Genomic DNA, 19207 nt, shown 5'->3' with positions numbered 1-19207 from the left:
GTTTCTCTAAATAAATAAAATAATGCAGTGCTGTGCAAAAGTCTTAGGCACGTATATGTAACTAGGATGCACAGTATTTGTCAATGGAGTGGAGAAGTGAGTTTGTAAATCTGGCAGGTGTCAAGGATCTTGGTAATGGCGAGGATGGAGCACCATGGGAGGGATGTGGGGCAGGTGGCAGGGGGGAGTGGTGTGGGTACAGACACACCCAGCCTTGAGACACTTGGCAAGATCATTTGATTCCAAACAGTTGGTTTAGAACCATATAACAATTACAGCATGGAAACAGGCCATCTCGGCCCTTCTAGTCCGTGTAGAAACATAGGAAATCTACAGCACAATACAGGCCCTTCGGCCCACAAAGCTGTGCTGAACATGTCCTTACCTTAGAAATTACTAGGGTTACCCATTGCCCTCTATTTTTCTAAGCTCCACGTACCTGTCCAGGAGTCTCTAAAAAGACCCTATCGTATCCGCCTCCACTGCTGCCGCTGGCAGCCCATTCCACACACTCACCACTCTCTGCGTTTATAAAAAAAAACTTACCCCTGACATCTCCTCTGTAGCCACTTCCAAGCACCTCAAAACTGTGCCCTCTCGTGCTAACCATTTCAGCCCTGGGAAAAAGCCTCTGACTATCCACATGATCAATTCCTCTCATCATCTTATACACCTCTGTCAGGTCACCTCTCATCCTCTGTCGCTCCAAGGAGAAAAGGCCAAGTTCACTCAACCTATTCTCATAAGGCATACTCCCCAATCCAGGAAACCTTGTAAATCTCCTCTGCATTCTTTCTATGGTTTCCACATCCTTCCTGTAGTGAAGTGACCAGAGCTAAGCACAATACTCCAAGTGGGATCTGACCAGGGTCCTATATAGCTGCAACATTACTTCTCAGATCCTAAACTCCACGATTGATGAAGGCCAATGTACCGTATGCCACCTTAACCACAGAGTCAACCTGCACAGCAGCTTTGAATGTCCTATGGACTCGGACCCCAAGAGCCCTCTGGTCCTCCACACTGCCAAGAGTCTTTTTGATCATTACAGAATATCTTTTTGGTGCTTCTTGCCCCCCTTCCCTCTCCGTTCCCCCTTTCCCAACCATGATTCTCCTATCGCTGCCCCCTTCCTACTCACAGTCCATAATAGAGACCCATATCAGAATCGGGCTTATCATCACTCACGTATGTAATGAAATTAGCTTTTTTTCCTCGCAGCAGCAGTACAGTGGAACACATAATTTCCACAGTCAGATGTCAGAAGGACTCTGGTTTTATGTGGTATTTTATTTTGTAAATTTGTGCTGTAACATTCATTATAATAAAAGAAATTGAAAATATAAGTGAATGTAGAAAATATACAAAATGTAAACTGCTGGATATTAAATCTTCAGGAGTGTGGTCTTCAAAGTTCAAAGTATGTCTACTATATACAACCTTGAAATTCGTCTTTTTACAGCAGCCACAAAACAAAGAAACCCAATAGAACCCACAAAAAAATACACAAGACTATCAAACATTCAATGTGTGGACAAAAAACCAAATCAAAGATTCAAAGTACATTTATTATCAAAGTATGTATACATTATGCAACCTTGAGATTTGTTTCCCTGTAAGCAGCCACAAAATAAAGAAACACAATAGAACCCATTTAAAGAAAAAAAACACACACAACAAAGACCATCAAACACCCAGTTTGGGGTGGATAAGAAGAACAAATTGTGCAAACAATAAAAAAAGTAAACAAATAACGGAGCATTAATCACAGAGTTCTAGAAGGTCCACCCACAGCTGCAGCATCAGTTCCATGTTGAAGCGCCTTGAGCAAATTGCACAGATTTAAAAATATATAGTGGACTTGTTCAATACTGCTGTTTACCAGCATTAGAGCCCGTCAGGTGGAGGCATTGCTGATCGTTGCACCTAAGTATTTTGTGGTTGTCCACCGTATCCAACAATGACAGGAAAACTTTGCAAGAGAGTTTTTAAAGTGGAAAAGGCATTGCACTGGGACATTCCACTCTCTCAACCTCAGAAGTCCAGATCTAGTGATACAAGTAGTCATCACAACTGGGGTCTTCCTTGGTCGTAGTAAATGACCATGACTACTTCTGTGCCTTGTCATGTCTCACTGTAGATCTTATTACCGCCCCCCCAACCCCCAGTCTGCTGGAGCTGACTATGCATGATAGAACAGGCATGTCCCTATCACACTGAGATATGAGGCCCTCCGGCTACTCTCACCTGGTTTAGCTCACCTGCTGAAATGGTGTACTGGGGTGTGGCTGCTGTCACATGCAAATAGCTACTTGGAGCCACAGGTGTGAGAGCTGAGTGTCCCCGGTGGGGAACTAAGCTGCCCAGATTGGACACAACAAGCCCCTTCTATGGGTTTCACTAGGTACGTATTTATGTCAGAGAAATGTATACAATATACATTCTTTGCAAACATCCACGACAACAGAGGAGTACCCCAAAGAATGAATGACAGTAAACCCAAAGCTCCCCCTCCCACACATAAGCAGCAGCAAAGCAATGACCCCTCTTCCCCCCCCCCCACCAAGCACTCAAGTGTACAGCAAAGCATCAATAAAGACACAGACTTGCAGTACCCCAAAGACTACTCATTCACCTGGTATTCAACATACCACAGGCTCTCTCTCTCTCCCTAATAAGGGAAAAGAGGTGTCCCCATTTCACAGCGAGAGGGGAGACATAACAAAACAACTTGCTGATTTATGGATCTCTGTGCCCAAAGAACTCAGGTTTCTAGGCACACGGCCAGCAGCCTGCTCGCTGCTTTTGATCTTCCGTCCCTCACGACCCACCAGTTTTCTGCAGTGGCACCGACCTAGAGTCTGCCAGTTTCCAGAACCGCGAAATCCTGGAACCCTGAAGGTGCGCTAGTCTTCTAGGCCGCATCCTTGGCATAATGAATAGCGGCTAGTCGTGAGAACCCGAGAGTAGGTCCCATTTCCTCAAAGAACCAAAGTCATCATGTAACTCCAGGTCAGGGTCTTCAAAAGAACCCTGAAAGGGAAAAATAGAGATATTAAAGATGGAAATAGAGCTGTTTCTGAAGATGCAAGCAAAGGAGTGGCCATTAGGCACCATCGCCCTCCTGATATAACCCTCCTTGGACACTCCATGCACCCCTTTAACTATTTAATGTTTTGTTTATTGATGAAGAGTCCACAGATCCTAAAACTTTCAGATGTGTCCTGTTTCCGTGTGTACTTTCCCTTTTGGAATCTGGGTGGGGTTACCAGTAAACCAACAATTTTCTGTCCATCCCTAACTGCGGTGGAAAAAAAGTCCTCCTGTGTTGGCGGTGTTCCCATAGTAATGTTAGTCAAAGGTTCCAATAATGAAAGAATGGTTGTATTTCCAAGCCAAAATGGTGCGACTTGGAGAGGATCTGGCAACTGATGGGTTCCCCTGCATCTGCTGAGCTTGCCATGGTGGTAGGGAAGGTGCTATCAGAGTAGACTTGGCAAGGGTAATTGCCTATGGATTTTGTACATGGCACACGCTGTAATCACTGTGCACTGGTGTTGGAGGGAATGACCGCTTAGTTTATGCGACGCAAACGCCCTCAGATTTGTGTTAATTTATCTCAAGTTCCAGGTTTATGTTTATAGACATACATAAGGTATAAATAGCATGAAATTTACCTTGTAGCCACAACGCAGTACATTACAAACATGAGTTAATAAAATTAAGGATGCATTATATATACACAACCAAATATTTTTGTTGGAGTTGAAAGACGAATTGAAATGTAGTCTTGTGTTACCTTGAGCTATATTACACTTTAATACATTCAAACCACATTTGCATATATGCAAATAATGCAGTAAGGGCTTATCAGTGTCGCTGTCTCAAGGGCACATGTTCAGACTTAGATTTTGAGTGATCATCTACAGGCAGTTCTCATCAAACTTTTTCCAGTATGTGAATTGCAGTGTTAAGAGGCTTTCAGTAGATTTTAGTTATCTTCAGTGATGGTTTACTGTTGGTTCTGTCTATAATTTTCAGTCCTGCAGGATGGGACAAAGATAAGAAAATTGCTATTCTGTATGAGAACTTTGCAACATTGAAGCAAGATGATGCCTATGAGGATATTATCGTGAAGCCTCTGGTCAAAAAGGTAATGCCAGTGCAAGGGCGGGGTGGTAGTGTAGTGGTTAGTGCAGTCACGTTACAGTGCCAGCATTCAGGGTTCAAATCCCGCTATACGTTTTCCCTCTTACTGCATGGGTTTCCCCCGGGTGCTTTGGTTTCCTCTCGCATTCCAGAAACAATATAGATTAGAGATAGAATGTTGTGGATGTGCTATGTTGGAGCTATAAATGGGCTACCCCCAGCATATCCTCGGTCTGTGTTGGTCATTGATGTAAATGATGAATTTCACTGTATGTTTCAAAGTGCAGATGACAATTAAAGATCTTAATTTATCTTAAGTTTTGTTTCCACCAAACCTGAAGGTCACTCAATTAAAGATAGTTCCATTTGACCATGAAATGTATTTCTTGGCCATTTGGACTGTGGAAATGAGTATAAAACACTAAACTCACCGCTTGCATGGATAAGTGTTCACTTGGTGTGGTTACAGAGATCTCTGGTTCCCCAGCCCGTGGATTGTAAAGAATGTGTGTGGGAAAATAGGGTGCCTTGCGAGTTAAGAGAAATACATAATTAGGGACACAAAATTATAAGGTATAAATAGAGTAAATCCATGCTGGCTTTCTGCACTGAAGTTGGGTGAGACTGGATCTAGAGGTCATGGGTTAAGGATGAAAGGTGAAGTATTTAAGGGGGATTTCATCACTCTTAGTGGTACAAGTGCAGAACAGACTGCTGAAATTGTAGATGTGGGTTTGATTGCAACATTTCAGAGTAGTTTGGATAAGTATAGTGACAGGAGGGGTATGGAGGACTATGGTCCAGGTGCCAGTCGTCGGGACAAGGCAGAACAATATTTTGGCACTGACTAAATGAACTGAAGGGCCTGTTTCTGTGCTGTAGTGCCTTGATTCTTTGACTGTGATTAAATAAATAAATCCAAACATGAAGTATTTTATCAGACTACCAGTGAGTTAATCACAACTTTTTAAAGGATGTGAGCCAAACTGGGTACAAGCAGCCTCTGGGCTTCATTCAGTATCAGATCCAAAATGGAGCTGTGGAAAACTACCAGGCAAAACAGCACAGCCAGGAATAAGGGGCAGTCTAGAATTGTGCAATTGCTTAAGAACAATAGAATAAACTTGTAGGTAACGTAAGTGGTTTGTAGAAACATTTATAGATATGTAAAAATAAAAAAAAAATTAAGTGGAGCAAAGATAAGAAAATCTGCAGATGCCTTTTGGCCATCAGACTAAACTCTATGTTTGGCGTAAGCCAAACACTGCATGTCATCAGAAACACACCATCCCTACCGTGAAGCATGGTGGTGGCTGCATCATACTGTGGGGATACTTCTCTGCAGCAGCACTGGAAGGCTTGTGAAGGTAGAGGGTAAAATGAATGCAGCAAAATACAGGGAAATCCTGGAGGAAAGCCTGATGCTGTCTGCAAGAGAACTGCGACTTGGGAGAAGATCTGTTTTCCAGCAAGACAATAACTCCCAAGCGTAAAGTCAAAGCTACACAGGAATGGCTTAGCAAGTTAATATCCTGGAATGGTCAAGTCAAAGTCCAGACCTCAATCCAAGTGAGAATTTCTGACTGGACTTAAAGATACTGTTCACTCACAATCCCAATGGAATCTGACAGAGCTTGGGCAGTTTTGTAAAGAAGAATGGGGAAAAATTGTAGTGTCTGGATGTGCAAAGCTGATAGAGACCTATCCACACAGACTCAAGGCTGTAATTGCTGCCCAAGGTGCATCTACTAAATACTGATTTGAAGGAGGGGTGAATACTTATGCAATCAATTATTTTGTTTTTTTTTATGTATGTAATTAATTTAGTTCACTTTGTAGAGATCTGTTTTCACTTTGACGTGAAAGAGTATTTTTCTTTTGATTAGTGTCAAAAAAGGCAAATTAAATCCACTGTGATTCAATGTTGTAAAACAATAAAACATGGAAACTTCTGGGGGGGGGAAGGGGGAGTAGTTTTTATAGGCACTGTAGATTGTATATAAGGTGACTGACAGGAAATGTTAAAATATGGTGGGGGGGGCGGTGTGGAGGATTGGGTTAGTGCAGGGGTTCCCAGCCTTTTTTTTTATGCCATGGACCCCCACTATTAACCAAGGGGTCTGTGGCCCCAGGTTAGGAACCTCCGGGTTAGTGAGCGGAGGTGTTGATCAGCATTGCTGCTTGGGCAAAGTAACTGTTTTAGGGTCTGGTGGTCCTGGTGAGGATGCTTCGTAGCCTCCTCCCTGATGGGAGTGGGACAGACAGTCCATGAGCAGGGTGGGTGGGATCCTTCATGGTGTTACTGGCCCTTTTCCAGCACCTTTCTGTGTCTATATGTCCTTGATAGCGGGTAGGCTGGTGATGCTAGAAAATAAATGACATTGAATGCTGATAAAGCCCAACGCCTGATAAATTGTGTTGCAGAAAACTGAAATTGGTAGTGGGTGCATTGGTTAGTTTTCTGGAACTCTTAAACTATAATATTGTTTCTGAAGATGGAGATGGTGGATTGAAAGGCCTAGATAGAGTGCATTTAGGGAGGATGTTTCCTATAGTGGGAGAGTCGAGGACCAGAGAGCACAGCTTCAGAAAAGGTCAATCCTTCAGAACAGAGTTGAGGATTTCTTTAGCCAGAAGATGGTGAATCTGTGTAATTTATTGCCATAGCTGGCTGTTCAGGCCAAGTCATTGGGTATATTTAAAGTGGAGGTTGATAGGTTCTTGATTAGTCAGGGCGTCAAAGGTTAAGGGGAGAAGGCAGGAGAATGGGATTGAAAGGGTTAATAAATCAGTCTTGATGGAATGGCTGGGTAAACCTGATGGGCCAGCTGGCCTAATTCTGCTCCTGGGTCTCGGCTGTAACACCACTGTTTAAGGAAGTGTAAACAAAATATATAACTGGTTGGCTAACATCAGTAGTGGGAAATGATTATAAAGGATGAGATACAGAAACTGTTGGAAAACATCTGGATTTAGACAAAATCAATCAGTAATTTTGTCTTTCCAGAGATCCACATAGATAGCTCCTTTGGTCAAGGTTGAACCCTGAATGCCAAAGTTGATAAGTAAGGAGGCATGGGATCCAAGGGGACTTTGCTTTGTGGATCCAGAACTGGCTTGCCCACAGAAGGCAAAGAGTGGTTGTAGACGGGTCATATTCTGGATGGAAGCCAGTGACCAGTGGTGTGCCTTAAGGAACTGTTCTGGGACCCCTACTCTTTGTGATTTTTATAAATGACCTGGATGAGGAAGTGGAGGGATGGGCTAGTAAATTTGCTGATGACACAAAGGTTGGGGGTGTTGTGGATAATATGGAGGCTGTCAGATGTTACTGCGGACATTGATTGGATGCAAAACTGGGCTGAGAAGTGGCAGATGGAGTTCAACCCAGATAACTGTGAAGTGGTTCATTTTGGTAGGTCAAATATGATGGCAGAATATAGCATTAATGGTAAGACTCTTGGCAGTGTGGAGGATCAGAGAAATCTTGGGATCCGAGTCCATAGGACACTCAAAGCTGCTACGCAAGTTGACTCTGGTTAAGAAGGTATACAGAGCATTGGCCTTCATCAATCATGGGACTGAGTTTAAGAGCGGAGAGGTAATGTTGCAGCTATATAGGACCCTGGTCAGACCCCACTCAGTTCTCAGTGCTCAGTTCTGGTCACCTCACTGCAGGAAGGATGTGGAAACCATAGAAAGGGTGCAGAGGAGATTTACAAGGAAGTTGCCTGGATTGGGGAGCATGCCTTATGAGAATAGGTTGAGTGAACTCGGTCTTTTCTCCTTGGAGTGACGGAGGATGAGAGGTGACCTGATAGAGGTGTACAAGATAATGAGAGGTATTGATTGTGTGGATAGTCAGAAACTTTTTCCCAGGATTGAAGTGGCTAGCACAAGGGGGCATATTTTTAAGGTGCTCGGAAGTAGGTACAGAGAAGACATCAGGGGTAAATTTTTTACACGGAGAGTGGTGAATGCGTGGAATGAGCTGCCGGCGGTGGTGGAAGTGAAAACGATAGGGTCTTTTAAGAGACTGCTGGATGGATACATGGAGCTTAGAAAAATAGAGGGCTTATGGGTAAGCCTAGGTAGTTTTAAGGTAAGGACATGTTCAGCACAGTTTTGTGGGCCGAAGGGCCTGTATTGTGCTGTAGGTGTTCTATGTTGAGGCAGCCAGTATTAATTGTTGAGCCACTCTTTTCATTTATTCTTGGGAAAGATGAAGAGCAGATTCTCTAGAATGGTTCCCTAGGTAGAACGGAACAGCTGAGAAGATTGAGAATAGATCATTAAGGGTAGTTCTCATTGTGGTATTATGACAAAGATGAGAGAAACTAGTTCCTCTGGTTGGGTGGGTATTAGCATGAGGGTGGGGGTGATTTTCAGAACAAGGGGGCATTACTGATTTTTGTGTCATGAGGGGACTATTCCTAGGGAGAGAGCTGCAAACTAGAACCCCACCCCCATCAGAGCTGGGAGAGTCTGTGGAAAATGTAGAAACTGAGTTGTTGGGTGGGAAAACCAAATGAAGGCATCTTGCTGGAGCTTGAAAAAGGATTGTCCACAGTCCTGGAATGTGGCAGAACAGGGTAGAGTGCTGAGTCCATGATCTCGTGTTGGATTGTGTGGACAAGTGGCACAGCTAGTCGAGCTGCTGCCTCTAGTAACCTGGTTTTGATCCTGACCTTGGGTATTGCCTGTGTGGAAATGGCGCATTCTCTCTCAAAGTGTTGTGGTTTCGCAGGTTTCTTTCTAGAGACAGGCAAGTTGGTGGATTAACTTGAAAGATAAAAAGTGGGCTTTGTTACATGTACAGCGAAACATACAATGTAATGTGTTGTTTCCATCAATGACCAACACAGTCCAAGGATGTGCTGGGGGCAGCCTGCAACTATTGCTGCACTTCTGATGCCAGCACATCATTCCTACACTTACCAACCCTAACCCGTACAACTTTAGAATGTGGGGAGGTCACAGAGAGAATGTGCTTTACCAATGTAAATTTCTCCTAATGAGTGTGTGAATGGTAGAATCTGGAGGGACTTTGACTTGAATGTGGGAAAAATAAAAGGAAGGTGGTTCATAATGAGCTGAAAGGTCTGTTTCTGTGCTATACATTGCTGTCTATGGTTGGCTGGCACTGGGATTACAATGTTCAACGCTCACTCTTAATATCCTTTTCCAGCCGGTCCACGATAAAGAAGTGGCCTCAGAGGATGAGCAAGTTTTTCTCATGAAGCAGCAGGTAAGCTTGTGCTACCACAGTCATTAAATTCACAGATTGCCTTCAGTGGGCCAGGGTGGTTCTGGCGTGGTATTTATTTCTGGTGTTGGTTGGGAAAGGTGGAGTTTGTTGCCCTCTGCTGGTGATGGTGAATATTCCATCTTTGTTCAAGTTTATTAACTGTCAATATATACGAAACAATGTTCCTCTAGACTGCAGTTCACCCACAAAACATATCACATATAAAATATAATAATACCACAAATAAGTTAATAAAATATATATGAAGTATGCAGCACTTGCAAACAGTACAGTAAACTGTTTGTTGTCCTAATGACCTCAGTGGTGGCAGGTTATTCATTAGTCTCACAGTCAGGGAAGAAACTGTTCACCATTCTGTCAGTCCTAGTCCTGTTGCTCCTGATGGTAGTAGGTAAAAGGGATTGTGGGGTGGGTGGTGGGGATCCTCAACAATACTTTGGGCCCTCTTTTTGCAATGCTCCTGGTAAATGTTACAAATAGGGGGAAGGAAAACCCTGGTGATCCTATTGCTAGTTGAGTACTGCTGACAACAGTATCTGTTTCAAATTCAAGGTTGCAAAATATCCACAGCATGTATTTGAGCTGAGAGGGGCAGATTCAAAGATGGGCATGACAAGATTACTTCAGTATGGTGGGTGCCTGGAATGTGCTGCCTGGGGTGGTTGTGGAGGCAAATATGATATAGGCATTTAGCAAGCTCTTAGGCACATGAATACAGAAAATGGAAGGATATGGACTTTGTGGAGACAGAATGGATTTGTTTAGTTGACCATTTTAAATACCAATATTTAGTTCAGCACGTACAACTTTGTAGGCTAAAGGACCTGTTCCTGTACTGTTCTTTGTTTGTGCTTCACAGGATCATTATTATCGTAATAATTTAAATTTATTCTGCATTATGTTATTGTTTTCCCTTGTACTACTACCTCAGTGCACTGTTGGAATGAAATGGTCTGCAAAACAGTTTATTCACTGTACTTTGGTACATGTGACAATAGTAGTTTGATATTGAGTGCCATGAGGTATTTGGACTAATGACTGAAATTTCTTTCGTGTTAGGTTTTAAGTATCTTAGTGGAGGAGTGGGAGACAGTTAGTGAAGAGGGGGAATTCCAGAGGTTAGGAAGATTCGGCTAGCAGAGGTGGAGCTTGAAACTATGGTGGACAGGACGAGGCCCTGCGGCATTTAAAGTCTGTATTTTAAATTTGCTTCTTACACATTGCAGCTGGTTTAATTTAGATTCTGCTGAAAGAGCATCTGCTCGCTTTCTAGTATTGGTGCAATAGGTAGTGTGTCCCTAGAATGGAGTTACTGAAAACGCGCTTTGTGGAGTCACAACTTTTGGAAAGCTGGCAGAGCATCAGCAGCTTGAGGCAAAGGCTCACTTCCGTGGTATGGAAGTACTCTAAAAAATGCAATAGTGTGGCGGGTGTTAATGAAACTCTATCTGGTGTTACTGATTCAGAAAGATGTTCAAATCCCACCCTAGCAGCCAGGGAATATAAACACAATTAATTAAATAAGAGTCAGGTGTAATATCACTGGTGTATATAATGAAATGTGTTGTTTTGTGACAGCAATATATTGCAATACATAATGGGAAAAATACTGAGACAGTGTTCGTTGTCCATTCAGAAATCTGATGGTGGAGAAGAAGAAGCTGTTCCTGAAATGTTGAGTGTGTTTCTCCAGGCTCCTATACCTCTTATTTAATGGTAGCAATGAGAAGGGGGCATATGCTGGGCGATGGGAGTCCTGCATGACGGATGCTGCCTTTTTGGGGCATCGCCTTTCAGAGGTGTCCTGGATACTAGAGAGGCTACTGTCCATGTTGGAGCTGGCTGAGTTTACAGCTTTCTGCAGCTCCTGTGCAGTGTCCCCTCCATACCAGGCGGTGATGCATCCGCAGTGAAAAGCTCATGTGAGTAATGCTGACCATGGAACTATATGACTGTCTTGAAAAACTCAACCGATTCACCACTGTGTTTCAGAGAAGGACACCTATCTTGCACTCTGGGTTATTATTGTTGACTCTTCTACATTTAGGACTGGTTGTTAAATCTAAGCACTAGTATTGTTATTCACATCCCAGGAATGAAAATTTAAAAAAAGTTTAACATTTCAATCAATGTAATCGATCTTTGTTAGGTGTGTGGAGATTATGACCATGTTCTCTCTTCCTGTGACAGCTACATCCTCTGTTCCATCACGACATAGTCTCTTGTTTTTAATATCCAGATAAAATCCAGGATCTGTGTGCTGGGTGGAAGGGCAAGGAAATTATTTTAACAGATTTTTCTCTTCAGGAGAAATTTGCAACTTTGTTATTTTAATGACCGATTTGGTACAGGGTTGATACAAAAAAAAAGAGGATTATGTAGGAGGAAAGTGTTAGATTTATCTTAAGGTATGTTAAAAGATCGTCACAACATTGTGGGAAGAAGTGCCTGTACTATGCTGTACTGTTCTGTGTTCATGTGGCCAGAACTTCCCATGAGCTTGCATTTTCTGCTTTATTGATCAAGCCACTGGATTGTCAGCCAGTCCTTCCATTGTCAATCCATTTATTCTCGTGTTGTCATGTCACCAACAACATGATTCATTGAAATCTTTTCCTCCCCGCCTCCTTTAAACATGTAAAATTGGGTTATGTGCAAAATATAGCTACGTTGACTCTCTGCTTACATTTGTGTCAGACTGACAGGATGAAGCTGTAGTGAGGATTCCTCCTTTCTGCCTGTAGTGAGACAATGCCACTCCTTCCCAGTGTATTCTAATGTTGGATCCTGGTGTCTTAATCCAAGGATCTTTCAGAAGTAAAGAAAAAGGCACAAAACTTGTTGCTTCATTATTGTTTTATTAAGCGTTAATAGAACAAAGAGTTGAAAACAGGCACTGATAGAGGTCTACTAATTGAAGAGGGGGAGGGTGCTCAGCGTGGAGCAGCTCTTTTTGTACTACAGATGAGGAAAGTTCCATTCAAATATGTAGATAAGAGCCAACCAATGAGAAAGCTCCTATTCAGTAATACAGCACCAAGAGAAATATCCAGAATCATACCAGTATAACCATTAGGGGAGCACAATGAACAACTGTGTGTACATACTACAACCATTAGGAAATACACTAGGTGGTTACTTGTGTATAAGTAATGATACAAAATTCAAGCAGACAATGAATTGTTAAACTGCTAAGACAATATCAATCAAACAGTCTCAGAATAAACAGTGGAATGCAACACTAACACTGACATACTTTTCTCTTTCAGTCTCTTCTCGCTAAACAGCCCGCCACACCTTCAAGGCCTGCTGTAAGTATGAATGAAAAGATCATAAACTATCAAAAACAAACATATTCCTCTGGGATATTAATTTCCATACAATAATTGCCTCTGGATTTGGACAAATCTCAGAAGTGTCTCTGCTCCATTGTACATTGGGGTGCCACAGTGGTGTAGTGATTAGGAAGTCGCTATTACAGCTCGGGGTGTCAGAGTTTGGAGTTCTTGTACTCCTTCCCCCTTCCCTCACCACCTTATTCTGGCTCCTTCCCCATTCCTTTCCAGCTCTGATGAAGGGTCTTGGTCCAACGTGTCCACTGTTTGTTCCCCTCCATGGATGCTGCCCAACCTGCTGAGTTCCTCCAGCATTTTGTGTATGTTGTGCATAATTATACTCACTCCTCTGATCTAACCTTGTATCTTCCCTCACTTCAGATTTGTTTACAGATTTCCATTTACAAGCTGAAACTGTCTCTACCTGAACCACTCAAGCAAAGCAATCCACATTTCAGCCCACTGAAAATTCTCACTCTCCAGCCGTTCTGAAAACTTTTTAACTTACTGACCCTTGAGTGTGATATTGAGCATGAAGTGTTTTGAAATGTTAATACCTACTGTATATACTACTTTTAAAAAAGAAAAAGTACACAGGAAATACTCAGGAGGTCAAGTGGCAATTGTGGAGAGATAAAAACAAAAACACCAGATTCTGCAGGTGCTGGAAAACTAAAGCAATACACACAAAATGCTGGGGGATCTCAGCAGGTCAGGCTGAGATGGAAGTGAATAAAGAGTCAACATTTTGAGCTGAGACCCTTCATCAGAGATACAAAGCAATGTTTCTTGTGTATTAACTATCATCAGAATAGAAATAAATTTTCTTTTCTCCATCTTATTTAGTTATAAATCTCCGGAAATTCCTTTTCTCCATATTAGTATTGTGTAAGAGGTTGTCGTAGCTTACAATGGGACATTGATAGGATGCAGAACTGGGCTAAGAGGTGGCAGATAGAGTTGAGTCATTGGTGAGGAAGGCAAATGCCATTTTAGCATTCATTTCAAGAGGTCGAGAATACAAAAGCAAGGATGTGATGCTGAAGTTTTATAAGGCACTGGTGAGCTCTCACCTTGAGTATTGTGAACAGTTTTGGGCCCCTCATCTTAGAAAAGATGTGCTGGCATTGGAGAGGATCCAGAGGAGGTTCACAAGGATGATTCCAGGAATGAAAGGGTTATCATACAAGGAACGTTTGATGGCCCTGGGTCTGTACTCACTGGAGTTCAGAAGGATGAGAGGGGATCTCATTGAAACCTTTCAAATGTTGAAAGGCCTAGACAGAGTAGATATGGAAAGGATGTTTCCCATGGTGGAAGAGTCTAGGACAAGAGGGCACAGCCTCTGGATAGAAGAGCACCCTTTCAAAACAGGGATGCAGAGGAATTTCTTAAGCCAAAGGGTGGTGAATTTGTGGAATTTGTTGCCACATGCAGCTGTGGAGGCCAGGTTGTTAGGTGTATTTAAGGCAAAGGTTGATAGGTTCTTGATTGGACATGGCATCAAAGGTTGTGGGGAGAAGGCCGGAAACGAGTTGAGGAGAAGAAAAGAGAAAGGATCAGCCATGATTGAATGGCGGAGTAAACTCGATGAGCCAGATGGCCTGATTCTGCTCCTATATCATATGGTCTTATGGAAAAGTATGAAGTGATACACTTTGGAAGGCAGTATACAAGGTCAATGACGAGATTCTTTTCAGCGTGGAGGAACAGGAGGATCTTGAGGTCCATGTCCATAGATCCCTCAAAGTTGCTGCACAACTTTATAGGGTGGTTAAGAAGGCATTTGTTGTGTTGGCCTTTATTAGTCAGAGGATTGAGCTTGGAGCCACAAGTTAATATTTCAGATCTATAAAATTCTATTGTGTTCAGTTCAGGTCAACCTTGTTATTGGAAGGATGTGGAAGCTTTAAAAAGAGTGTAGAGGAGATTTACCAAGATATTAGAGAGCTTGTCCTATGAGGATAGGTTAAGCTAGGGCTTTTTCTTTGCAGAGAGGGAGGATGAGAGGTGATTTGGTAGTTATACAAGAATAGGCATAGATGGAGTGAACAACCAAAGATATTCCCTGGCTGGAAATAGCTAAGTATAAGGGCACTATTTTAAGGTGATTGGGGGAAAGATGTCAGAAGTAGGCTTTTTACATAGTGGTGTGTGTGTGTGTGTGTGTGTGGAACACACTGTTAGGGGTGGTGGTAGAGGGAGAAACATTGGGGACATTTAAAATACTCTTAGATAGACACGTAATGAATGTAAAATGGAGGGCTATGTGGAGGGAGGGATTAGATTGATCCTTCAGTAGGGTGATAGGTTGACTCAACATTATTGACCAAAGGCCCTGTACTGTGCTGTAGTGTTCTAGGTTCCATGCTAGAATCAGTCTGCTGACGGAAGGAAAGCAAATACCTGTTACGTTGCATCCTTCACTGCTTTGGGATGTTCCAAAGCATTTTCAGGCCAGAGAGTGATTTCCATGCCTCTCCCCGCAAATGCTGACTGGCCTATCGAATGTTTCCAGCACTTACTATTTATCTCAGATTTCCAGCATCTGCAAATTTTGGTTGCTCATACCCCTGAAATGTAGGTTTTCTGTTGAGAACTGACAATTAAGGCAACTCTGGTGTTGGCTAAAGGGTGAAGATGGTTATTGCCATGAGGAGAAGAAGTTGGTCTTATACCAAGCTCAGCGTCTAATGCCAAATTTGGGAAGTATGCCCTCATCCCAAGAAGGTGAGATTAGTTATGGTTGTTAAAATCTATTAGGTGTCTCAGTTAGCTATGGACATTAAATACTGGTATTGCTAGTAGCCGCCCAGATTCTCAAAATGGTGGGGGGGTGTGGTGGAAAAGCAATATTGATGCCCTGTTCTATTGTGATTTCTACCAGGACTCTCCAAGGCAACCAGGTGGCTCTCCCAGGACCCCACGGCAACCGGGTGGAACAAATATGGTGACTGCTGTGCCGCCGATCTCATCAGGAACTCCGAAAGGTAAGTGGTGCAGGGACCTGGGACTTTGGATTCAGGGGCTCGCAGAACGGGTCAGGGTGCAGTCATTTCCCTCATCAATGAAGTGTACTTTTGCTATAACCATCACACAATAAGCATGAGCAAAGCTGGTATATGTATTTTGGTGTATTTCTTGACTGTGGGTCAGTTCCAAATGGTTTCACAACTAATGGAGGACTTTGTGTTATGGAAGTGCTGTGGGGAAAACACAGCAGCAGTTTATGCATAGCAAGAACCAGCAGTAGAAACCGATTTCTTTACCAGTTTCTCCCATCGTCAAATAAAATCTGTATTCTCTATATTTAAAAACATTGCACTGCTTCCTTAAGATGCTCCTCCTCCTTCCCTTTCTCCTTTCATCCACTTTCCCCTCCCTTTCCACCTATCACCTCCCAACTTCTTACTTCATCCTTTCATCCATCCCTTCTCCACCCCCACCCCTTTTCTTCTCTCTTCCCCGTTCCTTTCCAGTCCTGATGATGTCACTATTTATTCAGAATCAGAATCAGGTTTATTATCACCGGCATGTGACGTGAAATTTGTTAGCAGCAGCAGCAGTTCAATGCAATACATAATCTAGCAGAGAAGAGAAAATAATAAATAAATAGTAATAATAAACAAGTAAATCAACTACAGTGTACATACATTGACCAGATTCAAAAAAACATGCAAGAACAGAAATACTGTATATTTTTTTTAAAAAAGTGAGGTAGTGTCCAAAGATTCAACATCCATCTAGGAATCAGATGGCAGAGGGGAAGAAGCTGTTCTTGAGTCATTGAGTATGTGCCTTCAGGCCCCTGTACCTCCTACCCGATGGCAATAGCAAGAAAAGGGCACGCCTTGGGTGCTGGAGGTCCTTAATAATGGACGTTGCCTCTCTGAAACACCACTTCCTGAAAACGTCCCAGGCACCCTGCAGGCTAATACCCACGATGGAGCCGACTAGATCTACAACCTTCTGCAGCTTCTTTTGGCCCTGTGCAGTAGTCCCTCCATACCAGACAGTGATGCAGCCTGTCAGAATGCTCTCCAGGGTACAACCACAGAAGTGTTGACATGCCAAATCTCCTCAAACTCCCAATAAAGTATAGCTGTTGTCTTGCCTTCTTTATAACTACATCGATAAGTTGGAACCAGGTTAGATCCTCAGAGATCTTGACACCCAGGAACTTGAAACTGCTCACTCTCTCCACTTCTGAACCCTCTATGAGGATTGGTATGTGTTCCCTCATCTGACACTTCCTGAGGTCCACAATTGGCTCTTGCGCCTGATCTGATGAGTTCGTCCGTCATGTGTGTTCCTTAAAGATAGATTGTCTTTTTTAAGTCACAAAATGTGTTATGTACCAGTGATTTTGATATTCTAATCAGGGAAAGTTGTACCAATTTGCACTGTCAATGCTAGTATACCATTACACCAAATAACTGCTTATAGCTCCAGTTGACTATTATGGTGCTTTACATTGCTGGACCTCAACTTGAAAAGGCTGTTGATTCTTGCCATGATAATTTCAATGGACTTGGCTTAGAATCTACTCTCTTTGGGAAGAGTTCCACATTTTTTCTTTCAAAGCTGGTTATGATTTTGTGCCTCGCTGGTTCTAGTTGATTGAACTACTTTCTCTTGATCTTACTGAATGCCACATCATTTCAAGGTGATTCTGTGCTATTAATACATGACTTCAGAATTTTGTTTTGCCCTAAATGTGGAGGGAGTACATTCGAATTGGAGGGTTGTGACTAGTGGTGTCCCACAAGGATCGGTTCTGGGACCTCTACTTTTTGTGATTTTTATTAACGACCTGGATGTGGGGGTAGAAGGGTGGGTTGGCAGGTTTGCAGACGACACAAAGGTTGGTGGTTTTGTGGATAGTGTAGAGGATTGTCAAAGATTGCAGAGAGACATTGATAGGATACAGAAGTGGGCTGAGAAGTGGCAGATGGAGTTCAACCCGGAGAAGTGTGAGGTGGTACACTTTGGAAGGACAAACTCCAAGGCAGAGTACAAAGTAAATGACAGGATACTTGGTAGTGTGGAGGAGCAGAGGGATCTCGGGGTACATGTCCACAGATCCCTGAAAGTTGCCTCAGAGGTAGATAGGGTAGTTAAGCTCATGGGGTGTTAGCTTTCATAAGTCGAGGGATAGAGTTTAAGAGTTGCAATGTTATGATGCAGCTCTATAAAACTCTGGTTAGGCCACACTTGGAGTACTGTGTCCAGTCCTGGTCACCTCACTATAGGAAGGATGTGGAAGCATTGGAAAGGGTACAGAGGAGATTTACCAGGATGCTGCCTGGTTTAGAGAGTATGCATTATGATCAGAGATTAAGGGAGCTAGGGCTTTACTCTTTGGAGAGGAGGAGGATGAGAGGAGACATGATAGAGGTATACAAGATATTAAGAGGAATAGAGTGGACAGCCAGCGCCTCTTCCCCAGGGCACCACTGCTCGATACAAGAGGACATGGCTTTAAGGTAAGGGGTGGGAAGTTCAAGGGGGATATTAGAGGAAGGTTTTTTATTCAGAGAGTGGTTGGTGCATGGAATGCACTGCCTGAGTCAGTGGTGGAGGCAGATACACTAGTGAAATTTAAGAGACTACTAGACAGATATATGGAGGAATTTAAGGTGGGGAGTTATATGGGAAGCAGGGTTTAAGGGTCGGCACAACATTGTGGGCCAAAGGGCCTATACTGTGCTGTACTATTCAATGTTCTATGTAAATATCAAGAAAGTTCATCCAAGGAGAGAGAGGACTTGTATTTAATTAGTGTTTTTCTATCTTTAAGGAACACACTTGATGGATGAACTCAGCCAACAAAATGCTTTTTGAAGTGTTGTCACTATAATGTTGGAAATGCAATGACCATTTTTCATGTGAAAATTCCTCCAGACTGAGTTTGACTACGTCCAGGTGGTGTTTTTTGTGTTTCTTTGAAAAGGTGTTTATATCCACCTGACAGGGAGATAGACTCTGTATAAGCTCACTAATTCTGCTGGTTAGTGCTCCCTCAGTATTGCAGTGAGAGTGTCAACCTAGGTACAATAGTATAGCAGGTACAGTACAGTGATCCGTGAGGATTTTGTACATTCTCCCCATGGCCACATGGGTTTCCTCCTTGTGCTCCAGTTTCTCCCATATTCCAAAGACATAGAAGTTAAGGTTAGTAAGTTGTGAGCATATTGTGTAGCTGCCAGAAGCATGGTGACATTGCGAGCTACCCCCAGCACATCCTCAGACTGTGGTCATTGACGCAAACAATCCACTTCACAAATAAAGCTTGTACTCGAATTTTGGGCTGAGACGTTGTCTCACAACCTACTTGATGAAAATGCATAGAGCCACACAAGATGTGCAGCTGCATGCGATTTTTGAGGAAAACGCACAAAGTGCTGGAGGAACTCAGCAGGTCAGGCAGCATCTGTGGAGGGCAATTAGCAGT

The 19207-nt window shown here is 42.9% G+C and overlaps 1 protein-coding gene across 1 annotated transcript in view; it reads left to right on the top strand.

Moving 5' to 3' along the window:
- dync1li2 (dynein, cytoplasmic 1, light intermediate chain 2) overlaps positions 1 to 19207 on the top strand; it is a 132380-nt gene that overhangs the window by 82537 nt on the left and 30636 nt on the right. Inside the window, exons 8-11 of the mRNA XM_072279977.1 lie at positions 4042 to 4153; positions 9338 to 9397; positions 12688 to 12729; positions 15641 to 15743. Coding sequence (XP_072136078.1) covers positions 4042 to 4153; positions 9338 to 9397; positions 12688 to 12729; positions 15641 to 15743 — 317 coding nt within the window. The remainder of the gene's footprint in view (positions 1 to 4041; positions 4154 to 9337; positions 9398 to 12687; positions 12730 to 15640; positions 15744 to 19207) is intronic.

The sequence above is a fragment of the Mobula birostris genome, chromosome 15 (assembly GCF_030028105.1).
Source record: "Mobula birostris isolate sMobBir1 chromosome 15, sMobBir1.hap1, whole genome shotgun sequence".
Taxonomy (NCBI): Eukaryota; Metazoa; Chordata; class Chondrichthyes; order Myliobatiformes; family Myliobatidae; genus Mobula; species Mobula birostris.
The sequence above is the reverse complement of the archived record's forward strand: the minus strand, read 5'-3'. Positions and strand labels throughout refer to the sequence as shown.